This window comes from Stegostoma tigrinum, chromosome 1 (genome assembly GCF_030684315.1).
Source record: "Stegostoma tigrinum isolate sSteTig4 chromosome 1, sSteTig4.hap1, whole genome shotgun sequence".
Lineage (NCBI taxonomy): Eukaryota > Metazoa > Chordata > Chondrichthyes > Orectolobiformes > Stegostomatidae > Stegostoma > Stegostoma tigrinum.
Genome location: NC_081354.1, coordinates 99813210 through 99835002, shown reverse-complemented (window position 1 = coordinate 99835002; position 21793 = coordinate 99813210). Strand labels below are relative to the sequence as shown.

The following is a 21793-nucleotide window of genomic DNA, read 5'->3' as shown; positions in this document are numbered from 1 at the left end:
TAAAATAAACTACCTTTCATTACCTGCAGAACATAGTGTTAAAACAGAAAAAAAAATTCAAATATGTATCAAACATATAAAACTTAAATAAAATCAACCACTTCGCTAATTAACGGAATGTAAAACGACTCCTTGTCAGTAAATTCCCTCAAAGTAAAAGAAATCTTCTCCATTGGCGACGTAGGACTCCCTGAAACGAAAACACAACTCCTTATTTTAAAAAAAACTGTTCGGTTATTCAAAAAGCACAAAAGAACTTTAAAACACATTTAGTCTTTTTTAACTTCTGAATTTAGAATTTAAAAAAAAACCTCAGCCATTCACTCTGGACCCTGAAAAGCCCATTTAAAAAAAAAGTCCATTTGGAAAAAAATGATTTTTTTGTTTTTCTCTTTTTTGCATGTTATTGAAACAAAATGAATAAAAAATCTTATTAGTGAAATATAATAACTGTAATTACTGTAAAAAAAACCATAATAAATCTTTAACTAAGCCTGCAATCCCAGGAGCAGCTGCAAAATGCACTTGGCTCTGTAATGCCATTTTGTTCATTCATTTTAACAAGAGTTCAACTGCAAAAATTCTACAGTGATTTGTTGAGAATAAGGAAATGCAACGTGTTATTCTTAAGCTTTATTTTCAGCAAAACTTGTTATCACTTCTGTTTACCTCCATGATTCATATTGTAATCAGAAAAATATATTGATACATGAAAAATTTTATGCACTGCATTGCCTTGAACTGAATAAATTATGACTATTGCCGAGGGCTTAAGTTGCAAGACATTAGAGTTGTATAATATTTATTCAACTTCACTTGTTGCATGTCTCAAAGGGAGAAATTATATTTAGCATCATATTGAGGAGTTGTTCTGCAAGTAAAATAATTAATTTCAGTTTCTGATTTTTGTTTATAAAAAATACCACAATAAATTTGCACACCATTCGTTAGAAAAGCTGGAATCCCACACTGAAAGAAGATCTCACTGCGAATCTTGGCCCTGACATTTTCACTCTTGTCTGTACAAAACATGTTGTGCTGTTTGTCTTGACAACTGGAGGAAAATAATTCTGTTCATGAGCATGCCTGACTATTTCATATGATGTTTGTCGGTTTGTAGAAAACTTCATTTCGTTTAAGAACAATTTCCTTTCTCTCCCACTCTTTCCTCCCCCCCTGCCCCCCCGCTATCGGCTTCCTCTAGTTTTCAGCTTCCCTCCTGCATCCTCCCTTGCCTCTTTCTCTCTACCCCAGTCAGTCTGTAATCTACCCCTTTCCCTCCCCAAACACATTCCCAGACCCGGCAGATGCCTCCTCACTCCCACCCCGAGCAGCAGGACAACACTATCCCCCAGAGCAGCAGACACCAATAGTACTCGGCCTGGCAGTAAGGGCTCCCAACCAGACAGTTTTCCAATCTTGACTGTCTTAGCCCGCTGCTCACTCATTTTCTTTCCTTTCTTATTCACTTACGCTATTCGCTGTTCATCCGGGCTGGGTTGTTTCTGTCCCACATTTACTGCCTGTTGGCTCATGACTGAACCTGTCGGCAGCGAGGGTAAGAGAGAACCCATCTGTAATTGGAGGAGCAGCTCCTTGCCAATTCTACTTACAGGGCAGTTGTTATAGTTGGTTGTGCTGTGAGCATGTTTTCCCGCCTTTTTGAGGCTTTCGGGGTGAATGTGTGTAATGATCTAACGTACATTGAGCTGTCCTCGTTATGCTCGTACAGATCAGCAGGGTCTGTACCAAAGCTTCTCTTACAAACAAGCTGACATCTACAGATGAGGTACAATGCCAATATGCATTTGGTAGAAATCATATTCATGATTTTATGATCTTAATTGTCCATGTATACCATATCTGGTATGTATGTGCTATGTGGCTCTGCCTATGTATAAAATGTAACTTTGCATAAAGAAGTAATGGTATTTTGTGGACTGGTGTGATAAACATAAATGTTATATGTGTACTTTGTTTTTAAGACAGTCACAGTCCTTATTGGTCGGGAGGTTTTACATCAAATTTGTTGAGCAATGGTTTAAAATGAAAGATGTTAATAATGTCAGCAGTAAGGGTGGAAAAATCTCCTTGTGTAACATTTAGGATGCATGCCATTTTGCTAGAATATCTATTTCCTTAATTGCTATGACTGAAATTTAATCTGCCTCCTGTGATTTAATTTGTACGTGCAGCATAATTGAACACAAGTGCATAAACAACTTATTTGCATAACATATCAGTCTTCGAATTTATTCCCACCCACCACTAATTTTATCTCCCTTCAGTCTCCAGATCCAGCTGATCCTAATCCAAATCCCTACTGATTTGACAGACAGAACAAAAGAATAACAATTTTGTGAGCCAAAAGAACAGAGTTAAATAACTAAAAACCAACATCTGTCCGTATTTCGACATAATGCGCAGTGCTACAATCTTCTGGACATTGAGAAATGTTTTTCCAAAGTTGGGCAACAGAAAGCTGTTTCAATTTCAATTTAGTTTCATGTTTTTCAAAACTTTTTTTTTACTTTTCGAAATTGTAAATGCGAAACTTATTTAAGGTGAAATGGACTAAGCAAAATATTTGCCTTAAATATTTTCTGCTTTCAAAAGGGGCCATGGGTGTTTAATTTTGGTGTTTTGAATTAGGTTGAGGTTTGTGACTGGATGTGAGTGAATCCTGAACTAGGAAGATGCTGGATAAATTGACCATTCTAACATGAAAGGGAACCTGGGGGCTGTGCATCATACAAGCAACAAAGTGTCAAAGTAAATGCTGTTACTTTGTGTTTTACGTTCTTACAGCGTCATGTGAAGCAAGTGAAAGGGCTGTGTCTTACAGATCACATGAGATGTGTCCTGTCAAAGAACAGTCAAACAACAAATTCAACCAAGTCTTTCAAGAATGTCAAAGCCAAAGACTTGTGGAGAAATTTCAAATTTTCAAAAACAGGCTTAGTGGGCTTTTTAAAACTTGTGTTTATTGGGCAAGAATGCTTCTTTATTTTAAAAAAAGTATTTTATTATGTAATTAATAGGAAATAAGCTTTTTGTTTATCTTTTGAAAATTAGTATTTGAAAATTGAAATGCCTTCAGTCAAGTTTCCAATTCAAATTCTAACCACCAAGCAATTACCTGAGCAAAAAGTTTTCAAATCAGCCCTACTAGTTATATATCCAGTAATAGGTTTACATTGTAATCTAACAGGATCTTTTTCCCTGGAAATTAGCTGTAAACCATCAACGAAATATTCTGTGATTCTATCACAATCATTTACACTGTTGTGGACATCACTATTTACCAGCTGCAAACAGTTTGTGTTATCTGTCAAAGTTGATAAATAACAAAACTACTCATCGAGTTAATTTATGTCACCCCAACATTATATAAGCTGGATAACTACTTTCAAAACAGATATAATAAAGTCTTGTATTTAGAAAATATGTTTTGTGATCACTGTGCTTTTGAAGCACAGCCGTTGTTGTCCTGCTCCCAGTGTCTTCTACATCTACCTGAAGGGCAGATATAGCATTGGTTTAGCTACTGATCTAAAGTACCTCTGACAGTGTAGCGCTCCCTCAGTATTATACTGGAATGTTGACAATTTTGGACTCAATTTCTCAGGTGAGACTTTAACCAGGAAATTGTGACTCCTAGATGAGAGTATTAGCGACTGAGATGCAGCTTTTGTGTAATTAGCAAGATGGTCATTGTTTGTGATATTTCAGTGTCTAACTATTATTGTCTTGAAGCTCTTTGTTATCTACGTAAATGCACGTTTACGAAGAGTTAAAAGTTCTGTCCTTTAGTGGGAAACTTGCTGAAGGTATTTGGTTATTGATCTGTCAGAATGGTTGCAGATATGTTTCTTGACATTATGATGGTTGACTACCCTTCAGTAAGAATTTCATCTACAGTAAAGCATTTTGGAAGATTTCAGTGTTGCTAAGTAGCTAGCTTGCATTGTGTATAAGCTGAATCAAAAAACACCGGAAACACCTGAGGCAGAGAACATGGGAAACATGGGAGGCATTTCAGAGGTGAGGAGGAAATGTATGAATAGGTAAAAGATTGACAGTTAGCAACAGAGCTAGAACAGCTTTATTGAAATATAAAGCCTTCAGAAGGTGGGACAAGAAGACAAGATACGTCTGGTGAGGGAGTATCCGAGAAATGCTGAAGAATGGGGAAGGGAGCAGATACTCAGAAGAACAGACTGGGAAGAGGATACAAGATTTCTGAAAGTTACAGAGAAAGACTGCAACAACTTCTTTGAGGGATTTGATGATTTTAACTCCAATGCTTCAGAGTCCAAGGAACTGTTATTGGTGAACAAAGTAATGAACATTGGGCAAGTGGCATGGAATTTGCATGGTCATTGTGAAGAGCATGATTTAATTTGAACTCAGACATACATAAAGCAGAGTGCTTCAGCACTGGATAGCACCAGAGGCAGTTGAAAGAGTGGAGGTCTGCAGTTTAGATGATAGGATATTGTTTGAAATTTAGCTTAGGATGCCATAGTTTTGCTTTCTCGTGTTAATCTTGAGAAAATGGCCAGAAAAGAGAGTGCAGTCAGCAACGCAAATACAGTTTGTAATGGGGATCAAAAGCAATTGAATTATATTATGATTCATCAAGCAGACTCATCAAATGGACCTGGCAGTAGGGTAAGCCGGTCATGTCATTTTGAGGGATGAGGATTTATTTTCAAATTGTTGTTGTCTTGTCTTCTTTGTGTGTGTTGGAATCAAATGAAAATTAAGATCCAAAGGGTATTGATTTTTATTCTAAGAATCCAGATATAAACCCATTTAACACTAATTAGCCTCAAAACCTGGATTTATTTTAATAATTAGAAGTGGCACTGAAAGGTTTATATCAGTGTTTTAATTTATTTTTTCAAACCTACTTCCCAGCAGACATATGGAGTGATCAATCATTTCAGACTGATCCTGATCTTCCACCAGGATGGAAGAAGATCAATGATGTGGCTGGCATCTATTATTGGCATATACCAACAGGCACCACCCAATGGGAGCGGCCAGTATCTGCATCAACTGAGGCTTCAGACACACAGAAAGAATCATTGAGTTCCATTACTCCTTCTCCAACTCCAGAAAATGAGGTAACACATTTTAGATGCTTCAACTTCTGATTTTTGTGAGCATTTTGTTTTGCTATCCTATCCAAAATCAAACGAGTGTGCAGTCGCAGGGTAAGGCATTTTGTTCTCATTATCATTCTCTCCATCGGCCACCATTTCTGCGTATCACACATGCAGACTCTGGTTGAAAGGGTGACTTGTTTTCTGAACTTTGTAAATAAAGGTCTGGATACCAGCCACTTGTGAGGTAGATAGCTGCTGCCAGTTCTCCTTCCTGTGCTTATCTAGGGGTTTTCTAGCAGTCTGCTGCAAAGGATGAAAGAATGTAAGAAAATAACTATTTCTGTTATCGTGCGTATGCATCGATTGGGAAAATCAGGTTGGTAATGGGTCTCTAGGAAGCAGGCTATTCTGGATTTGGTGATGTGTAGTGAGGTACATTTCATTAAGGAGCTTAACGGGAAGGAACCCCTAGGGGGCAGTGATCATAATATCACAGAATTCACCCTGTAGTTTGAGAGGGAGAAGCTGAAATCAGATGTAATGGTATTACAATTAAGTAAATGTATAAAAATAGACATGAGGGAGGAGTTATTCAGAGTTGATTGGAAGGGGAACCTAGCAGGGAAGATGATGGAACAGCAATGACAGGAGTTTCTGGGGGTAATTTGGGAGGCACAGCAGAAATTCATCCCAAGGAAGAAAAAACAGGGGAGAATGAGGCAACCATGGCTAACAAGGGAAGTCAGACAGTATAAAAGCAAAAGTAAAAGCATACTGTGTGGTGAAGATTAGTGGGAAGCCAGAGGATTGATAAGCCTTTATAAACCAGCAGAAGCTAACTAATAAAGCATTAAATGGGGGAGATGATGAAATTGAGAGTAAGTTAGCTAGTAATATAAAAGAAGATCTCTTCTGACCCTCCTTGATTTAACCTCAACTCAATGATATCTTCCTCTATGATCCCATGGATATGTTTCAAAAAGATTACAGCTGCGTGGAAAGGTGGTTTTCAGGACTGGCTTTCAGTCAGACACCATCTGAGGAACTGGAAAGCCAGCATTTCAGGCTGAAACTGTTTGTCAGGACTTTGTCAGGCACGAAACATTGACTTTCCTGCTTTTCTGTTGCTGTCTGACTTGCTGTGCTTCTCCAGCCTCTCACCTGTAGATTCTGGCTTCCAGCATCTGCTGTCCTTATTGTCTCCAAGTCTCTGGGTTTCAGCCATATGGGGTTTGCTATCTTGTCCGAATTTCTTGCTGCAGTGATGTTCAGGGAAACGTTATTACGCTACAGAAATTTCAGGATAAAGGCACCACATGGAAAGCAGTTCTTTGCAAATGCGACAAGAATTCATGAAGTACGTTTCAATGCTGCTGCTACATTAGGCTTGGCTTCAGTCGAGTGCCTGGAGTATTTCACTTTCGGTAAAAAAATTCACTGGTTTCAAGGTGGGGTATAGGTGTTGACCTAGCCAACATCACCCACACCCAATGAACAAATTAAAAAAAAGACATTAAATTAATATTTGAGTACCCATCACTGATCATCTTATCTAATAAGATATACTGCCTCATCGACTTGAGGGCACATTGCTGCAGAAAACTATCCTGCAGACACTCAAGAATTCACCACCTTTGAATCACGTACTCCTTGGCTGTCCCAATATATATGGAAATTATTTGCTTGCTTGCCTAATTTTGTATTTATGTAGCCTGCCATATCATAAATGCTTTTGAGGGCCTATGCATAACTTTTGCTAGAGTCTTGAATCCTCATAATGCTCCTGCCACTTGTTCTTAATCTGTGGTTCTAGCCAATTCCAGCAATGTTTAATGCTGGACTGCATAGCATAATAATGCCAGGAATAATAATAGCACAATATTTGAGTGCCACCTATATTATGTTAAATGGGTGCAATTGTACATTGTTACCCCTGTGCCTTTTATTAAGCCTTAATTAATTTTAACCCAATAAATGGCATGCTTTTAGCTTGCTGGCAAACATTTCTCCTTCAACCAATGCCATAAAAACTGACTAACCAATAATTCACATCATTGCTGGTTGTTGGATCTTGCTGTCTGCAGCAGAGGTGACACACCTGTCTGTTTAACCCGCAGGTACCACATCTTCCTTATAACCTGAGCCTGTGTAATGGCAGGATGGCTCCTTGAGTGAAGCATTGTAAGATATTTCTAAGAGATATGACAGGGTGTAAATGCAGGTTTTTCTCCCCCTTTTATTGCTTGTATTTGTGTCTGTGCACATGCTTGGTTCAGAGTTGTTTCTGAGATTGAAACATGATAAATTGTTAACCAATTCATCGTTAAAAATAGTAGTTTGTAGAAGAATTGTTCCTGTAGCTTTTAGAAACTGACCCACTAACTACTTTATTGTACTAACATTGTCCTTTTTCTGTTTTTGTGCATTTGTATTTCTTCCGTCTGTGATTAATGTCTGTCTAGAAACCATGGACTGATTTTGCTGTGCTGAATGGTGGAAAGATTAATAGTGACATTTGGAAGGCAAGTATTTTGTGAATTGTAATGAGAGAGTCTATTTTTAACAAAGATTGATTTTAATTCTAATAAAGCTTAATTTCTAAAATGGAGTTGAGCATATGTTCCAATCAACAGATAAAAATCATATGACACAGCACTGAAGTGTAGACCTGATAAAAATACTTCTCCAAAGGTAGAATTTGAAAATTTTCAAACTTTCACATGATTAACTGCATGGGGATGAAATCTTCTAATTTATGTCATGCAGCTCTCTTGGCTCACTAACACATTCTGCATTTGCTCCGATGACAGTTGGCACCTTGCCATGCCTTGAATGGGCAAACCAGTTACTACAAATATTAGTGTTTTGTGACTTGCTCAAAGGCCTTTCACAGTGGGGATTAGAAGAATACCACCATGTTAAATGCAAAAAAAGTTTAACCTGTTCTTTTTCATGGATGTGTGCTGTGACAAATATTTCAAATAAAAATGACTTGATGCCAAAGTGTTATTCCCCATCTGGGATTTGAAATAAGTTGATGTTCTTTGTGTGTGCGTATGTGTGTCACTGTCCCTCAGGGTCCACTTTAAATTCAGCACTGAGATTGAAGCTCGAGAAGAAATAAGAAAATCTGTTCATGAGACAATATAAAACAAATATGAACTAATTTTTACAGCTAACTGACTTGTACTGAGCTCCTAAGTTTCCAAAATAATTAACATAATTTTAGGCCTTGGTATGTTAACTTCAAAGCTAAATATTGTTGATGAACATTCAAACTAATTGAGTTAATGAATAGCAGTATGTTGTGGATTCTCTTTATAGTTTCAGAATTCTACTCGATTTGTTTCACCTGAGCTACAATAAGTCTTCTTAACTGCCTACTGCACCTGTATATTAGCCTTCAGTGCTTTTGTGGCAACGGCATCCATGTGCCCTTGTAACATCTACACTTCCTAAATATTTCTGACCTCTTATCACTTAAGAAATATTCTGAACATTCGTTTTTCTTGAGAAGTGAATAATCTCACATTTTTCCATTTTATATTCTAGCTGCCACGTTCTTGTCAATCATCAAGTCTGTCCAAATCCATTTGAAGCCACTTTGCACCTTCCTCACAGCACATATATGCACCTAGCTTTATGTCATCTGCAAACTTAGAAATAATATACATGGTGCCAACATTTAAACGTGAGTTTTATATTGTGAACAGATGGGATCCACAATACAGTGTGGAGCTGCAAGAACACAGCAAGCAACATCAGAGGAGCAGGGAAGTTGATGTTTTGGGTCAGGACTCCACCTCCACACCATATCGTCTTTGACTCCAATATCTGCAGTTCTTACTACATCTGAGTGATTTATAGCCCCAAGTATTGATCCTTGTTGTACCCTACTCTTCATAGCCTATTAGCATAAGAATGATAAATCCTATTAGCTTTTACAACACAATCTTCTTATTCATACTGATGTCCTTCAATTCCTCATTCTCTCTTGTCATTTGGATCTCCAAATCCTTCCACAGCAGAGACAGATACTTTAGCTACTCGGCTATTTCTCTATCTGCATTATAAACTTTCTGCTTCTATCTTATCTATTCCACTCATAAGTTTATATGTTTTTATGAGATCCCCCCGCATTCTTCTAAATTCCAATGAGTACAGTCCCAGTCTACTTAATCTCTCCTCATAAGCCAAACCTGTCAACTGTGGAATCAACCTAGTGAATCTCCTCTGCACCCCCTCCAATGACAGTACATCCTTTCCCTGGTAAGAAGACCTAAACTGTACACAGTACTCCACGGCCTCACCAGCATCCTATACAGCTGTAGCATGGTCTCCCTGTTTTATAACTCCATTCCTCTAGCAATGAAGGACAATATTCCATCTGACTTCTTAATTACCTGCTGCCCCTGCAAACCAACTTTTTGAGATTCATGCACAAGGACACCCAGGCTCCTCTGCACAGCGGCTTACTGCAATTTTTCACCATTTAAATAATAGTCTATTTTGCTGTTATTCCTACTGAAATGAGTGAGACTGTACAACCAGGGGACATAATTTCAAAGCAAAGGGGTAAACCACACAGGTCTGTGAATCTCTGGAATTCTGTCCTGCAAAAGGCTCAGTCATTGAATATATTTATGGTCGAGATTAATACCCTTCCAAATACCAGTGATGCATAGGAATATGGCAATTGTGATAAAATGAAGCTGAACTGAATGATCAGTCATGGTTTTATTGAATGGCAGAGCAAGTTTGATGGGCTCAATGGCTAATTCCTTGTTCCTAGGAGTTAGTGGGGATTCACTTAAATTTTACAGCATTTATAATGCTGATTTCTAGTTACTCAAGTTTCTGTCCATTAAAGCATGGACCAAATATAAAGGTCAGTGCCATATGTACATTTTATACTTCCTTTTGTCTTTGAGGAGATGAGTTTTATACCAATCACAAGTGGTTTAGATAGGACATGATTAATTTCCTAATGCTGCTCTTGTTTAGTCCAGTCCACAGAAGAAAATAACATCTATGGTCACTTATCTATTGGCACTGTATCTGATTTTATATATTTTGGAGAAATAGATTATTTCACCTCCAAATTAGGTAGGATATAAAACACAGGAGCGGGCCATTTGACCTAATCTGTCCATGCTGAAGTTTAGGCTGCACTCAAGCCAACTCCTGTCTCTTCTAAATCTATCATTGTAACCATCTGTTCCTTTCACCCTTATTTGATTGTCTAAATTCCCCTTAAATACGTACTGTTCAACAGCCCGCTTGATTGGTACTCTGTTCACCACCTTCAATTTTCACTCCCACCCCAACATTGCACAGTGGCAAAGTATGGACCATTTCAAGATGCACTGTAGTAATTCACGAAGGGTTCTTTGACATCATCTTCCAAATCTATGATGTCTAGCACCTGGAAGGGCAGCAGAGGCAGAAAAAGATTACCATTTACAGGCTCCCCTCCAAGCCACTCATCATCATCATGACTTAGAAATATGACAACGTTCCTTCATGAGGTCAAAATCTTGGGATCCCTTCCAAACAGCACTATCAGTGTACCTACATTGCAAGAGCTGCCTTGGTTCAAGGTACTACTCGACAGCGCCTCCCCAGAACAATTGGGATTGAGGAGTAAATGCTGGCCCATCCAGTGATGCCTGCATCCTATCAAGAAGAAAAATAGGTGATTGTCTTATATTCATGGCCTCTAATTATATTCTTCCCCACAAGTGGAAGTATTTTCTTTCTATGCACGTTTCAAAACTTTATACTTCCTCTATTAGGGTCACCCATCATCCTTTTAAGAGAAGAAACTAAGCTTTTCAAGCCTTTCCAGATAGATTTCCACATTTCTGGTGGTATTCTAGAAATAGTAGGAGCTTTGCCCTTTGAATTTGTTTAATTTATTCAGTAAAAATTGTAATGCATTTATCTCATTTATCATCTCATCATTCAACGTCATATCTACCTGTTCTATCTCCCTGGCAAATACTAAAGTGAAATAATCATTTAACATTGATGTCTTCCCTCTGTCTTTGTCTGCTAGTACTGTGTTTGCCCCTTAATGATCCTATTCCCATCGGAGCCTTCGTTTTTTATTGATATGACTTTAAAATGTCTTACTGTTTTGAATTATATTCCTGGATAATTTAATTTCATGGTTCTTTGCCTTCGTAATTGTTTTTTTGGCTTCTTTTCTCATCCGTTCATTTTCTTTCTTTACTCTGCATTCCTCTTCTCCCTCAACAGTTGAGCATTAATCTTTAAACTGGTGTACTCAGTTCTGGACAAGGCACAATACCTGTTGCAGCAGGATGAACTGACCACAAGCTGCAGAAAAATACCCCAATTGCATCAGTGTGAATTGTTCTGTTTCTCACATTCACCAGCTTTGGGGACTCCCGTTGTGAGATATGCCAATTAATGCCATTGTTGTAAGCAGCCTTAGAACTTTGTAAATTCATGACCACCAGAGGCTGGTTTAGTTCGGTCGATTCTCAATTTAGAGCTCTTTGATGATTCTGTCTATTTTTCTTTGAAAACCCCACAATGAAGTGGAGCCTTTTCACTCTGAGCTGGGAACTTGTCAGTGTGTAGCACAGTGTGTCATTGGACTATCCTTTCATTACTGCAATTCAGATTGCAATCCAATTCAGACTCCTGTTACACTTGAAGTCACCTATCATTATTGATTAACAAAGCAGAAAAGATGAGGATCTATATATGCCTAGTGACCATGAGTCAAAGTATAAAACTAACAACTCTTTGGCACTAAATTAGTTGTCTCATTTAGAGAGGTCAGAAAGATAGTTGATGTGGAAGGTTGAAAAGAAAAATCCTAGTTCGTTTGAAGATGCCTTTCTGAAGGTTTTCCTATTCGATATGTGCTGCTCTTGATGTTCTTGTTGATGACCTTGAAATGTCTTAGTTGTGAAAAGGGTTCTGTTCCGATGCGAGTAACTTTGTTCTTGGCGTGTGTATAACTAACCCTAAAATATTAAAAATGCCGTAATGCTTTTCAAATGGCTCAGGATTGTATTGGAATTTTCGTAAAATTAAGAGGGAGTTCTCTTTTCATAGGATCTCCATGCTGCCACTGTAAATCCAGATCCAAGTCTGAAAGAGTTTGAGGGAGCAACTCTACGCTATGCTTCTCTAAAACTGAGGTACGGAATAATGTTTTAAAAGTATTGATCCAATGAGATTTGCAGTGTAGTAGTATATTTTTACATTGTTTTCTGTTTAAGTATTGATACTTCCAATTGCCTCCATAGAACAGTACCACAGGCTGAGGAAGATGGTTCCTGTACTATCAACAGTGACCCAGAGGCAAAGGTCAGTGCTGTTGGTTTACATCCATTTCTTCACACATTATGATGTCAAACTTTGTGCGCATGATTCAGATACAATTCACAATTCAAAAATAAATCACAATGATTACAAAATGTCTTATTTTTTGATCTTCCTATGAAAAGAACAAGTGTTGCGTATTTGAAATTGTACCATTGCACTGTTTAGGGAGTTCAGTTATTTTCTGTTGATGTGCGCAATCCCATGTAGCTATTCTTTATCTGCTAATGCTTTAATATGCCACAGCCTGGGAATACCATCTCTAATTTCTTTCAGCGTATCTAAATGTTTAGTGATGCAAAACTACAGTTTTACAGAGGGAATGTCCTTGGATCTCAAGACTGAACCCAATTCAGCCTATTATCAGGAAATGCCCACTTAATCTCCTTTGATATCAGTGCAAGTATTAAGAGCTGATATTCAAAATATTATTTTTTGTCATTTAGACATTTCATGCTGATTTGGATCTGGTGCTATCTGTAGCAATTTCTAAATGTGATTTTGTATTCAAGCAAGCATTCCAGAGTTAATGAAGCATGTGACTTTGAGTAGTAGATGTTCTCCATTGATAACTTGTGGATAAATATCTTCATGTCTACTCCTCTAAGATTTTCAAGTGGGAAAACTTTTCAAAAAAGATGCACAGCAAGATGAATCTTTATGCATTCTGCAGATGATTTTTTGAAGAATTGTTTTGTTGCACATTAAATGTACCATAACGTGTAAAGAAATAGCTTTGCCTCATTGCTTTGATTAGTTGTTTTTTTCTGCCTGTAAAATTGCTTTTGAAGATAGTGGCACTGTTTAGCAGCTCTCTTTCCAAACACAATAAGCGTAATTTTCATTTCTTACTGGCAACTCAGTTCTGAGATGTTCCACTTGTTATTTAGCATGAACCAACATAGGAAGTTTCCAATACAATGGCAGAGGATACATTTATCTGCACTTTTATTTGAAAGAGATTTTGTTTGAATAAACCCATTGTTTAGCTTTGCGGGGAGATGCTTGATCTCCACATGATGCCTCAGTTTTCTTGGTTTTGTGATATTCTGAGAAACAACAACACACTGTGGAACTGATATTGTGAATCTAAATTAAAAGGATCATTTTATTTTTGCCTGGCTTAACCTATTCTTCAGAACTGCACTCCTTCACCTGGATCCTGGCAGACTAACCTACTGTTAAGTATTTGGGGTTATTATAGATGCTTTACCTTTTGAAAGACCATATCCAATTCTGAGGAAGGACCCAAAACGTTATCTCTGATTCCACTTCACAGATGCTGCCAGACCTGTGATTTTCCAGCAAATTCTGTTTTTGTTTCAAATTTCCAGTATCCAGCGTTTAACCATTCTTTGTCAGGATCAATATTGTTATGTTCTCCATAGAGATCAATAACGTTTTGAAAAATAAATTTGAACTTCCAGTTAATAACTAAAAGTGTGACCTGGCAAGATTTCACGTTTCATGACTTTTATTGTAAAAGAAAAGACTAAAAGTAGTCTCAATGAAACACTATCTTTGTAGTTTACTCCTTTTGAATTTGGCCTTTTTAATACAAGCACAAGTTCCCACACACATTACTCTTTGGTGAACCATTGTGTCTTTCTGTCCATAGCTGCGTGCCTTCACATAGATCCGAAGAAACTTACCTTGTCTTACATTTTTGGGGATGTTATAGATCCTTTACCTTTCAAAGACCATATCCATGATAATGTGAATGACTAATTGATTAATTGTTGTCACATGTACTGAGATACAGTGAGTAATGTTGTTTTGTGTGCTATACAAGCAGATCACACCGTACAAACTGCATCAGAGTAGCAGAACAGAGTGCAGAGTACAGTGTCACAGCTGCAGAGCAGATAGAGAGACAGGTTCAGAATTAACATTTGAGGGGTCCATTCAATTATGGTGTTGAAGGCGGTTCTCGTATCCAAGTAGAAATGACAATCAGCTATATTGGAGACTCCAATGCTCTTTTATCTTATACTTTAAATTGTCAATTTAATTTCAACTGTTTACAACCCAATATTGTCAACACTTCTGTCTGGAATGTTGGAGTCTCTTAATCTCAATGGTTAATCGACAAGCTGTTGCCATTATTTCCAAGTGTAAATGCTTTGCACCATTTTTCCAGTCAAACAGTCTGGTCCTTTCTTAATCTATGATACGCAAACCCTCAGGTTTGCTGTCAGATTTCAGAACAGGTCACATGACCCCTTTTCATTCCACCTCAAAACATACAGCCCAAAACATACAATTATGAGATAAAAATGGAATGTGCTGGAGAAACTCAGGTCTGGCTTCGTCCATGGTGAAAGAAACAATGTTTCAAGTCTAGTATGACTCTTTAGAACTGAAGGGGGCTGGAAAAATGCTGGGTTTTATCTTGTTGAAAATGGGGGAGGAAGAACAAGTAGAATACATGGGAGAAGTTCACAGAGCAAAAGGCAAAGGGATTGCTAAAGGTAGTAGAGAAATATGCAGTACTATTAACAACATCATCAAATTGATAGCTCAGAATGCTTGCATTTTTCCACAGTTAACAAGGGTGAAATGTCATGCTCACATAGCTGACATAGCATGAGCACCTTCGCATTTGATGTTTTTGACTATGTATGGATCAAAGCTGATCTGGTGCTAGACAAAAAAAAACTGCGAAAATGCAGAAATTGCTGGAAAAGCTCAGCAGGTCTAGCAGCATCAGTGGAGAGAAATTAGAGTTAGCATTTCAGGTCAAGTGATTTATTTCCTCACGTTCTGAGGAAGGGTCACTTGACCCGAAGCGTTAACTCTGATTTCTCCACAGATGCTGCCTGACCTGACACTAGAAAACCTAATTGAGACATTGGGCTTATCATGACTTCTCCCCAGTCCACCCCAACCTTGCAATTTGGTGGGTATTACAGTTCAGGGCATCTTCAGGCTTTCCAGGAATTCCACCTGTAACAGATCTGATGAGTCTCCAAGGAGCAGTATTATTTCTAACAAGAACTGTGCACCCATTATGCTGTTTGCCTTGGAATTCCAGCTTTTTAACAAAGCATTATTGATGGTTGGCAATATAATTTCAAGTGAGGATGCTGTGTCATTTGGCAGGTAACTTGCAGCTGATACTATTCCTTTATGTCAACTGCATTGTCCTTCTAGGTGGTAGAGGTCATGAGCTCAAAAAAGAGTTTTGAACTTGTCAAGTTGCTGCAGTTATATGTCGTACTTACTATTGGCACTGTGCAATAGTGTTGGTTGGAGTGAATGTTTAATTTGGGTGGAGGAGTGAATGGTTAGTCAGAAGTGATATTCTAGATCAGACGTAGAGAAGGATAGGATTCAGAATCTGCAAATAGAGTTTCACAATTCAAAGCAAGATTTTTGTTTTATGCTCCCTTCCCTTCAATTTAATATTCAATGATTGTATCTGGCTAACTGAAAATCATGTGAACTGCCAGATACCAAACAGAAGTGATTCTGTCTTGGATATTAAAGAACTTCCATATAAACTTAAGATGTCTAATTTCTTAAACATAACCACTACATTTCCACTGACATTACCAAAAGACATTGCTTTTAGCTACAAACTTTGTTCCCTAGCCACTAACTTCATCCCTCTCCCTGACAACCATCTGAGGCTGAACCAGACTACAGGTAGTTCTGCTATAACACATGTTTTGTTAATTGAATTGGCTGTAATACGGTTGATGAATAGTGGATGCTGTTTGGATAACACAAATTTCCTGCTGAACAGGTATAGTGATTTCCCTATAATGTGATTTTCTGCAGCATGAGGTTATGCAAGAACGCAACTGTAACGTTAAAGAAGAACTAACTGTCTTCAAAACATTAGTGTTAAATTTGACTTTCGAGATGAGCTTCCAAGCACGGAATTGCTCTGCATAAAACTAAAAGAAAGGGCTTTAAAAAAGTGCAAAAAATGGCACAGGTCCTGCTGAATGGGAAAGATACAAAGACCAACAAAGAATAAAGAAAATTACAGCATAGGAACAGGCCCTTCAGCCCTCCAAGCCTGCGCCAATCGAGATCCTCTGTATAAACCTGTCATCTGTTTTCTAAGGGTCTGTATCCCTTTGCTCCCTGCCCATCCATGTACATGTCTAGATACATCTTAAAAGATACTATTGTGTCTGCGTCTACCACCTCCGCTGGCAACGCGTTCCAGGCACCCACCACCCACTGTGCAAAGAACTTCCCACGCATATCTCCCATAAACTTTCCTCCTCTCACTTTGAATTGTTTCCCCTCTTAGCTTAAACTGATGCCCTCTAGTCCTTGATTCCATTTTAATCAATTTCCAAAGTAATTGTTGAATAATGTCTTCAGTGTTCTTAATCTTTTAGGCACTTCAAATCCAAAGATTCCCTCACATGCCACAGGGTGAAGAAATACTGACTTGGACAAGAAAATCAGCAGTACTCATATTTCCAAAGCATGTTGCAACATCTCGATTTTTGCTCATCAGACACGCAATCTCATTTTCAGCCTTTTCACTAATCAGCTCAAACATTAATCTCTCATCCTAGTGAGTTGTTCATACAATATTTATATGTAAAAATCCTGCTTCTGCCCCCACAAGACTTATGAAGGTAAGTTACATCCATTTGACATTTGAAAACAGTGGGGATTCTGATATGATTAACTTGCAAACACATATACCCTAATCTGGCCTTATTTTATACATAATTGTCTGTGTATAAAATTGTGTATTGTTTTACATCAACAACAGAAATAAACTCGAGATACAGCCAAGATAAAACCATTTTAAATTATGGATATATCCACCCAAGTAAAATTTGATATGAGAAAACTATCGGGAGATAGTAAGACTCGGCTCTGCTTCTGTTGAAGCTTGGACAAGGGTTGTCTAGATCTGGATGAATAATTGTAGAGTTTCCTTGACAAAGAGATGTTTGGAAACAACTGTGACAGAGATTAACCACTTTAGTCAATTAAACTCTTAAATTAATGTGAAGCTATTTCCTTTAATTCTGTGTTTCAAAGGGCCACAAAAAAGGGTATTATGAAAGGAAACTTACAAGGACATCAAAATCAATAAGAACATTTTATAGTTACCTAAATTGAAAGCAGGTGGTCAGATGCAATGTTAGTCTGTAAAAGATGGGACGTGGGCATGTTGTTAATGACCATGGGGTAATGGCAGACATGTTGAATAATTACTTTGCCTCAGTATTCACAGCTAAAAAAAGGGAGACGAGCTTGCTGGAAGTCCTGAGGAAATTAATACTGGATTGAGGACCGGGACTGAACAAAATTAACCTAAGTAAAATATCAACAATGAAGAAATTAATGGAATTAAAGAGGGAAAAATATCCAGAACCTGACAATTTCCATCTAACGGTGGTAAAGAAAGTGGGAGTACAGTGTATGTACCCTAACTATAATCTTTCAGTGTTCCCTTGGCGCAGGAGTCATCCTTCTGGATTGGAAAATTGTACAGGTCACACTGCATTTTAAGAAGAGCAAAAGAGGAAACCAGGGAATTACAGACCAGTCAGCATAACATCTGTGGTAGGGAAATTGCTGGAGTCTATACTCAAGGACAGGTTAACTGGACACCTCAAATTTTATGTTAACCTTCCAGCTCAGTGAGCAAACTCACACCCATTGATCTGCTTTCTCCCTGCAAGTGCTGCCAGACCTGCTGAGTTTTGCCAGCAATGTATGTTTTTGTTTCAGATCTCCAGCATCTGCAGTTCCTTATTTTGTTATGGATAATTTTTTGTTGAGCAAAGGTTGAAGGAATATAGACTAAAGGCAGGTTTATGAAGTTAGACCACAGATCAGCCATGATTTCATTTAATGGCGAACAGGCTTGAGGACTGAATGGCTTACACCTGACACCTGTTCCTGTGTTCCTATCTCCTTATCCTGTTTTCCATGACACAGATTCCTTGCTTTCACTTCTGTCATGTCCCATGACTGTGCTCTGGGGTGAGATCTTCTGTTGCTGGACCCCTTATTGATGGCTTTGTTACCATTAGAAATGTAATCCAGTGTTCTCCCAGCAAGCTTCTCATTACCAACCATTCATAAAACTAAGATCATCCAAAGCTCTGCTGCCTGTAATTTCACTTATATCAAACCTATTACCTGAGTGATTCCTGAAATTGATTGGTTTCTAATCCAACAATGCCTCAATTATAAAATTCTCAACTTTGTTTTCAAATCCATCTGAGACTTCTTTCTCTCTATCTATGGGACCTCATCTCTAAGACCCACTGAGAACACTGTACTCCTCCAAACTGGCCATTTATACATACCCCTTTTGAAACGAGTCCACTGTTTCAACTGTCTAGGCTATAAACTCTCCCTAAACTCCCTCCCTAAATCATGTGCTTCTTTATCTATCTGTCTTTAAAATACTCCATAAAATGTACTGGTCAAGCTTGATTATCTGTCTTAATGTCAGAGAATCATAGAATCCCTACAGTGTAGAAGAAGGCCATTTAGCCCATCAAGTCCACACCGACCCTCTGAAGAGCATCCCATGCAAACCCACCCCTTCAACATCCCTGCATTTCCCACCCTCTATACCAACCCTGCATTTCCCACCCTCTACACCAACCCCGCATTTCCCACCCTGGACATTATGGGGCAATTTAGCATGGCCAATTCACCTAGCTTGCACGTCTTTGGACTGTGGAAGGAAACTGGAGCACTTGGCAGAAACCCACGCAGACACAGGGAGAATGTGCACACTCCACACAGACAGTTGCCTGAGCTGGACTCCAAACCGGGTCCCTGGTTCTGCGAGGCAGCAGTGCTAACCACTGAGACACCGTGCTACCTGTCATTTTAAGTTTGCTGTCCAATTTTTGATTTGTGAGACTCATCTGAAGTGCCTTGGAATGTTTTGCTGTGTTTGAGGTGCTATATAATTGCAAGCTGCTTTGTTTTATCTACCTGCTTAAATATATTTGTAGTGAAACTCCGATATGCATATTTACTGCATTATCTTCATTTTAATGTCACAAACTTTAATTGGGACTGCCACAATAGGAGCTGTATATTTCTAAAGATCCTGGCTAACGCTCCCCCTGAACATAAACATGAGCAGATGATTGAAGTAAAACTGTAGCTTTCACAATGGGTGGCCAGGTGTTGGGCAGTCATTTCTGGTGAAAATCCTTGTCTGGATTAATTCAGTTCTAAATACTCAATCAACAGAGAGAGTCCAAACACTGCATTTTGTAATTACATTCCACATTCCAGACTGTCATCAGAGACAAAGAACAGAACAGAATATAGAATTTGAGTTATTATTCGGCTTCTTTCTCTTGACAGTTACGTTCCTGGGTGTGTTTATGCTGTAGATGTTCGCCCGAGAGTGACAGCTGTAGTATTGGTTCTCGCTCAGCGATGCTTTTCTTTGAAAGTATTCAATTGAGGCATGTGGGTGTCACCGGCAATTCCATGTTTTCATTTAAAATCCCTAATTGCTTTTAAGAAAGTGGTGAGACACTGTCTTTAACTGTGCAGTATGTGAGATGTAGCTGCTCTCTCCGTTGTTGTCCTGCCACAACTGGAATAACGTGAGACAAGAGTATGCCCTGTCCATCTTTGTTTAAAGATAGGGACAGAGTTTGTCTTGAAGCCATTAAATTTCACACTCTGCTTCCTGTTACCACACAAGAGGTTGGAATTGCTGATGTCCATACCCACTGTTCACAGGTGGTGTCTCTGGTGCTTGTATGCAGAAGCCTTCCTTCTAGAAAATGTGCAGTTTCCTGCATGGTTCTTGATCTGTTTGCCGTCCTGCTTGCTTCCTTCTGAATCAATGCTGATCTCTCCCTGACTCCCTCCCACTCCTGGCCTGGTTCCACGCTCACGAGGAATGGTTAACGGTAAAGAGCCGAGGAGCAGAGTGGTCAAGTATTGGGACAGGTGCAATGGGAAAACCATAACAACAGAAGTTGAATTGATTTGAAACTGTTGAAAATGAATTCTTTTTATATATCTGGTTTTTTGATGCAGGTGGTTACCTGTAGTATCGCTAGCAGTGGTATTGTAGGCACTTACACTGCATGGGCAGTGAATGTGCATTCTGCAGTTTCAGTGATAACAAGCACAGCTTATCATTTAGAGATTTTCTATCTTCTCCAAGTATTCAAATCCACTCCAGTAAAGCTCAAGTTAAAGTCTTTGTAGATGTGTTTTAGCACCATTCTAGAATTATATTCCATGCAATGTCATGCTTAGTGGATCAGAATTGAATTGATTTGCCTTGATCAGTGCCATGTCACACCACTTCAAAGCTTATTCCAGTCTGTCCCAGTGGAGCTTGAGGAACTGCACCTAAACTTTCCATAATACACTTCTTGGGCATCTGGTCTTAATGGTGACTTCTGACAATGTAATACCTCAACCACATCTCACTTTTGCCCCTGCCAGTGGGTGCACTGATGTGTGGGGATGTAGCTAGGAGTAGGCTCATTTGTGGTGTTAGGATCTCCTGACTGGCAAGGTGGCCTATACTCCTGCTGCTGACTTACCATTTACTTCTGGGCAACGGGTACCTGCTCCCCCAGCTGGGTTTTCATACTTCTTTCTGAACCTGACTCACCTTTAATTGTTCTCTCGCTCCCTTGCAGAGTCGCCTTGCAACTCCGTCCCACATAATGCACAGCAATTAATTACCCGTTCTTTCTCAAGTGTATCTTTTATTCTCCCCTGCTCAGCATGTGCTCTTCTCATTTCTGACAGTTAACTATTTCCTGCCCTTCACCTAATTATTTTGCCGACTGGTTTTTCTTTATGTAATCTTCCTTCACCAGCACCTTGAGCTGCCTTATCCTGTTTCTCTTGTAAGGTGTTCACCTGCAATTTCAGTTGAAATTCTATGCCTGAAAGTGAACCTTACTCGTTGTCTTTAAAAAAAAACTGACTTTCCAAGTGTTCCAAACAATTTCTGTCTTTGTTTCTGGAGGTATCAGACTGTCTTTTTGCTCTTGAGTGGTGCACATGTTGCTGAATCTATGCAGTAAAGTAACACAGTGAAACCATTCTAATTTATGGCTCTAATCTATGCTGATTGGAAGGTTAGGTTTAGGGCTTGAGTTTACTGGTCTCAGCCAGAACAGCTGCTGTGGTCCTGCAGATGAGCCTGAGTTGATGGAGATACATTGCTGAGATAAGTCAAAGACTCCCCAAGACCTGCTAGCAATTCGTTAATTCTGGCCACAGTGGGATGCTGCAAAATCTCTTGTATCTCCTTTGTGGAAAATGGCTATTTGCACAAATTACTGGAGGGTTCCACCAGTGAATGTAACTTCACTGCA

At 38.7% G+C, this 21793-nt stretch overlaps 1 protein-coding gene across 7 annotated transcripts in view; it reads left to right on the top strand.

The window, feature by feature from the left end:
* The window catches only part of apbb2b (amyloid beta (A4) precursor protein-binding, family B, member 2b), a 256665-nt gene that overhangs the window by 139421 nt on the left and 95451 nt on the right, over positions 1–21793 (top strand). For 6 of the 7 annotated variants that reach the window (XM_048531985.2, XM_048531978.2, XM_059647319.1 and 3 more), the window contains 4 exons: positions 4924–5132; positions 7577–7636; positions 12207–12292; positions 12401–12461. In XM_048531985.2, coding sequence (XP_048387942.1) covers positions 4924–5132; positions 7577–7636; positions 12207–12292; positions 12401–12461 — 416 coding nt within the window. The remainder of the gene's footprint in view (positions 1–4923; positions 5133–7576; positions 7637–12206; positions 12293–12400; positions 12462–21793) is intronic. The other variant, XM_059647330.1, reaches the window with a different exon arrangement.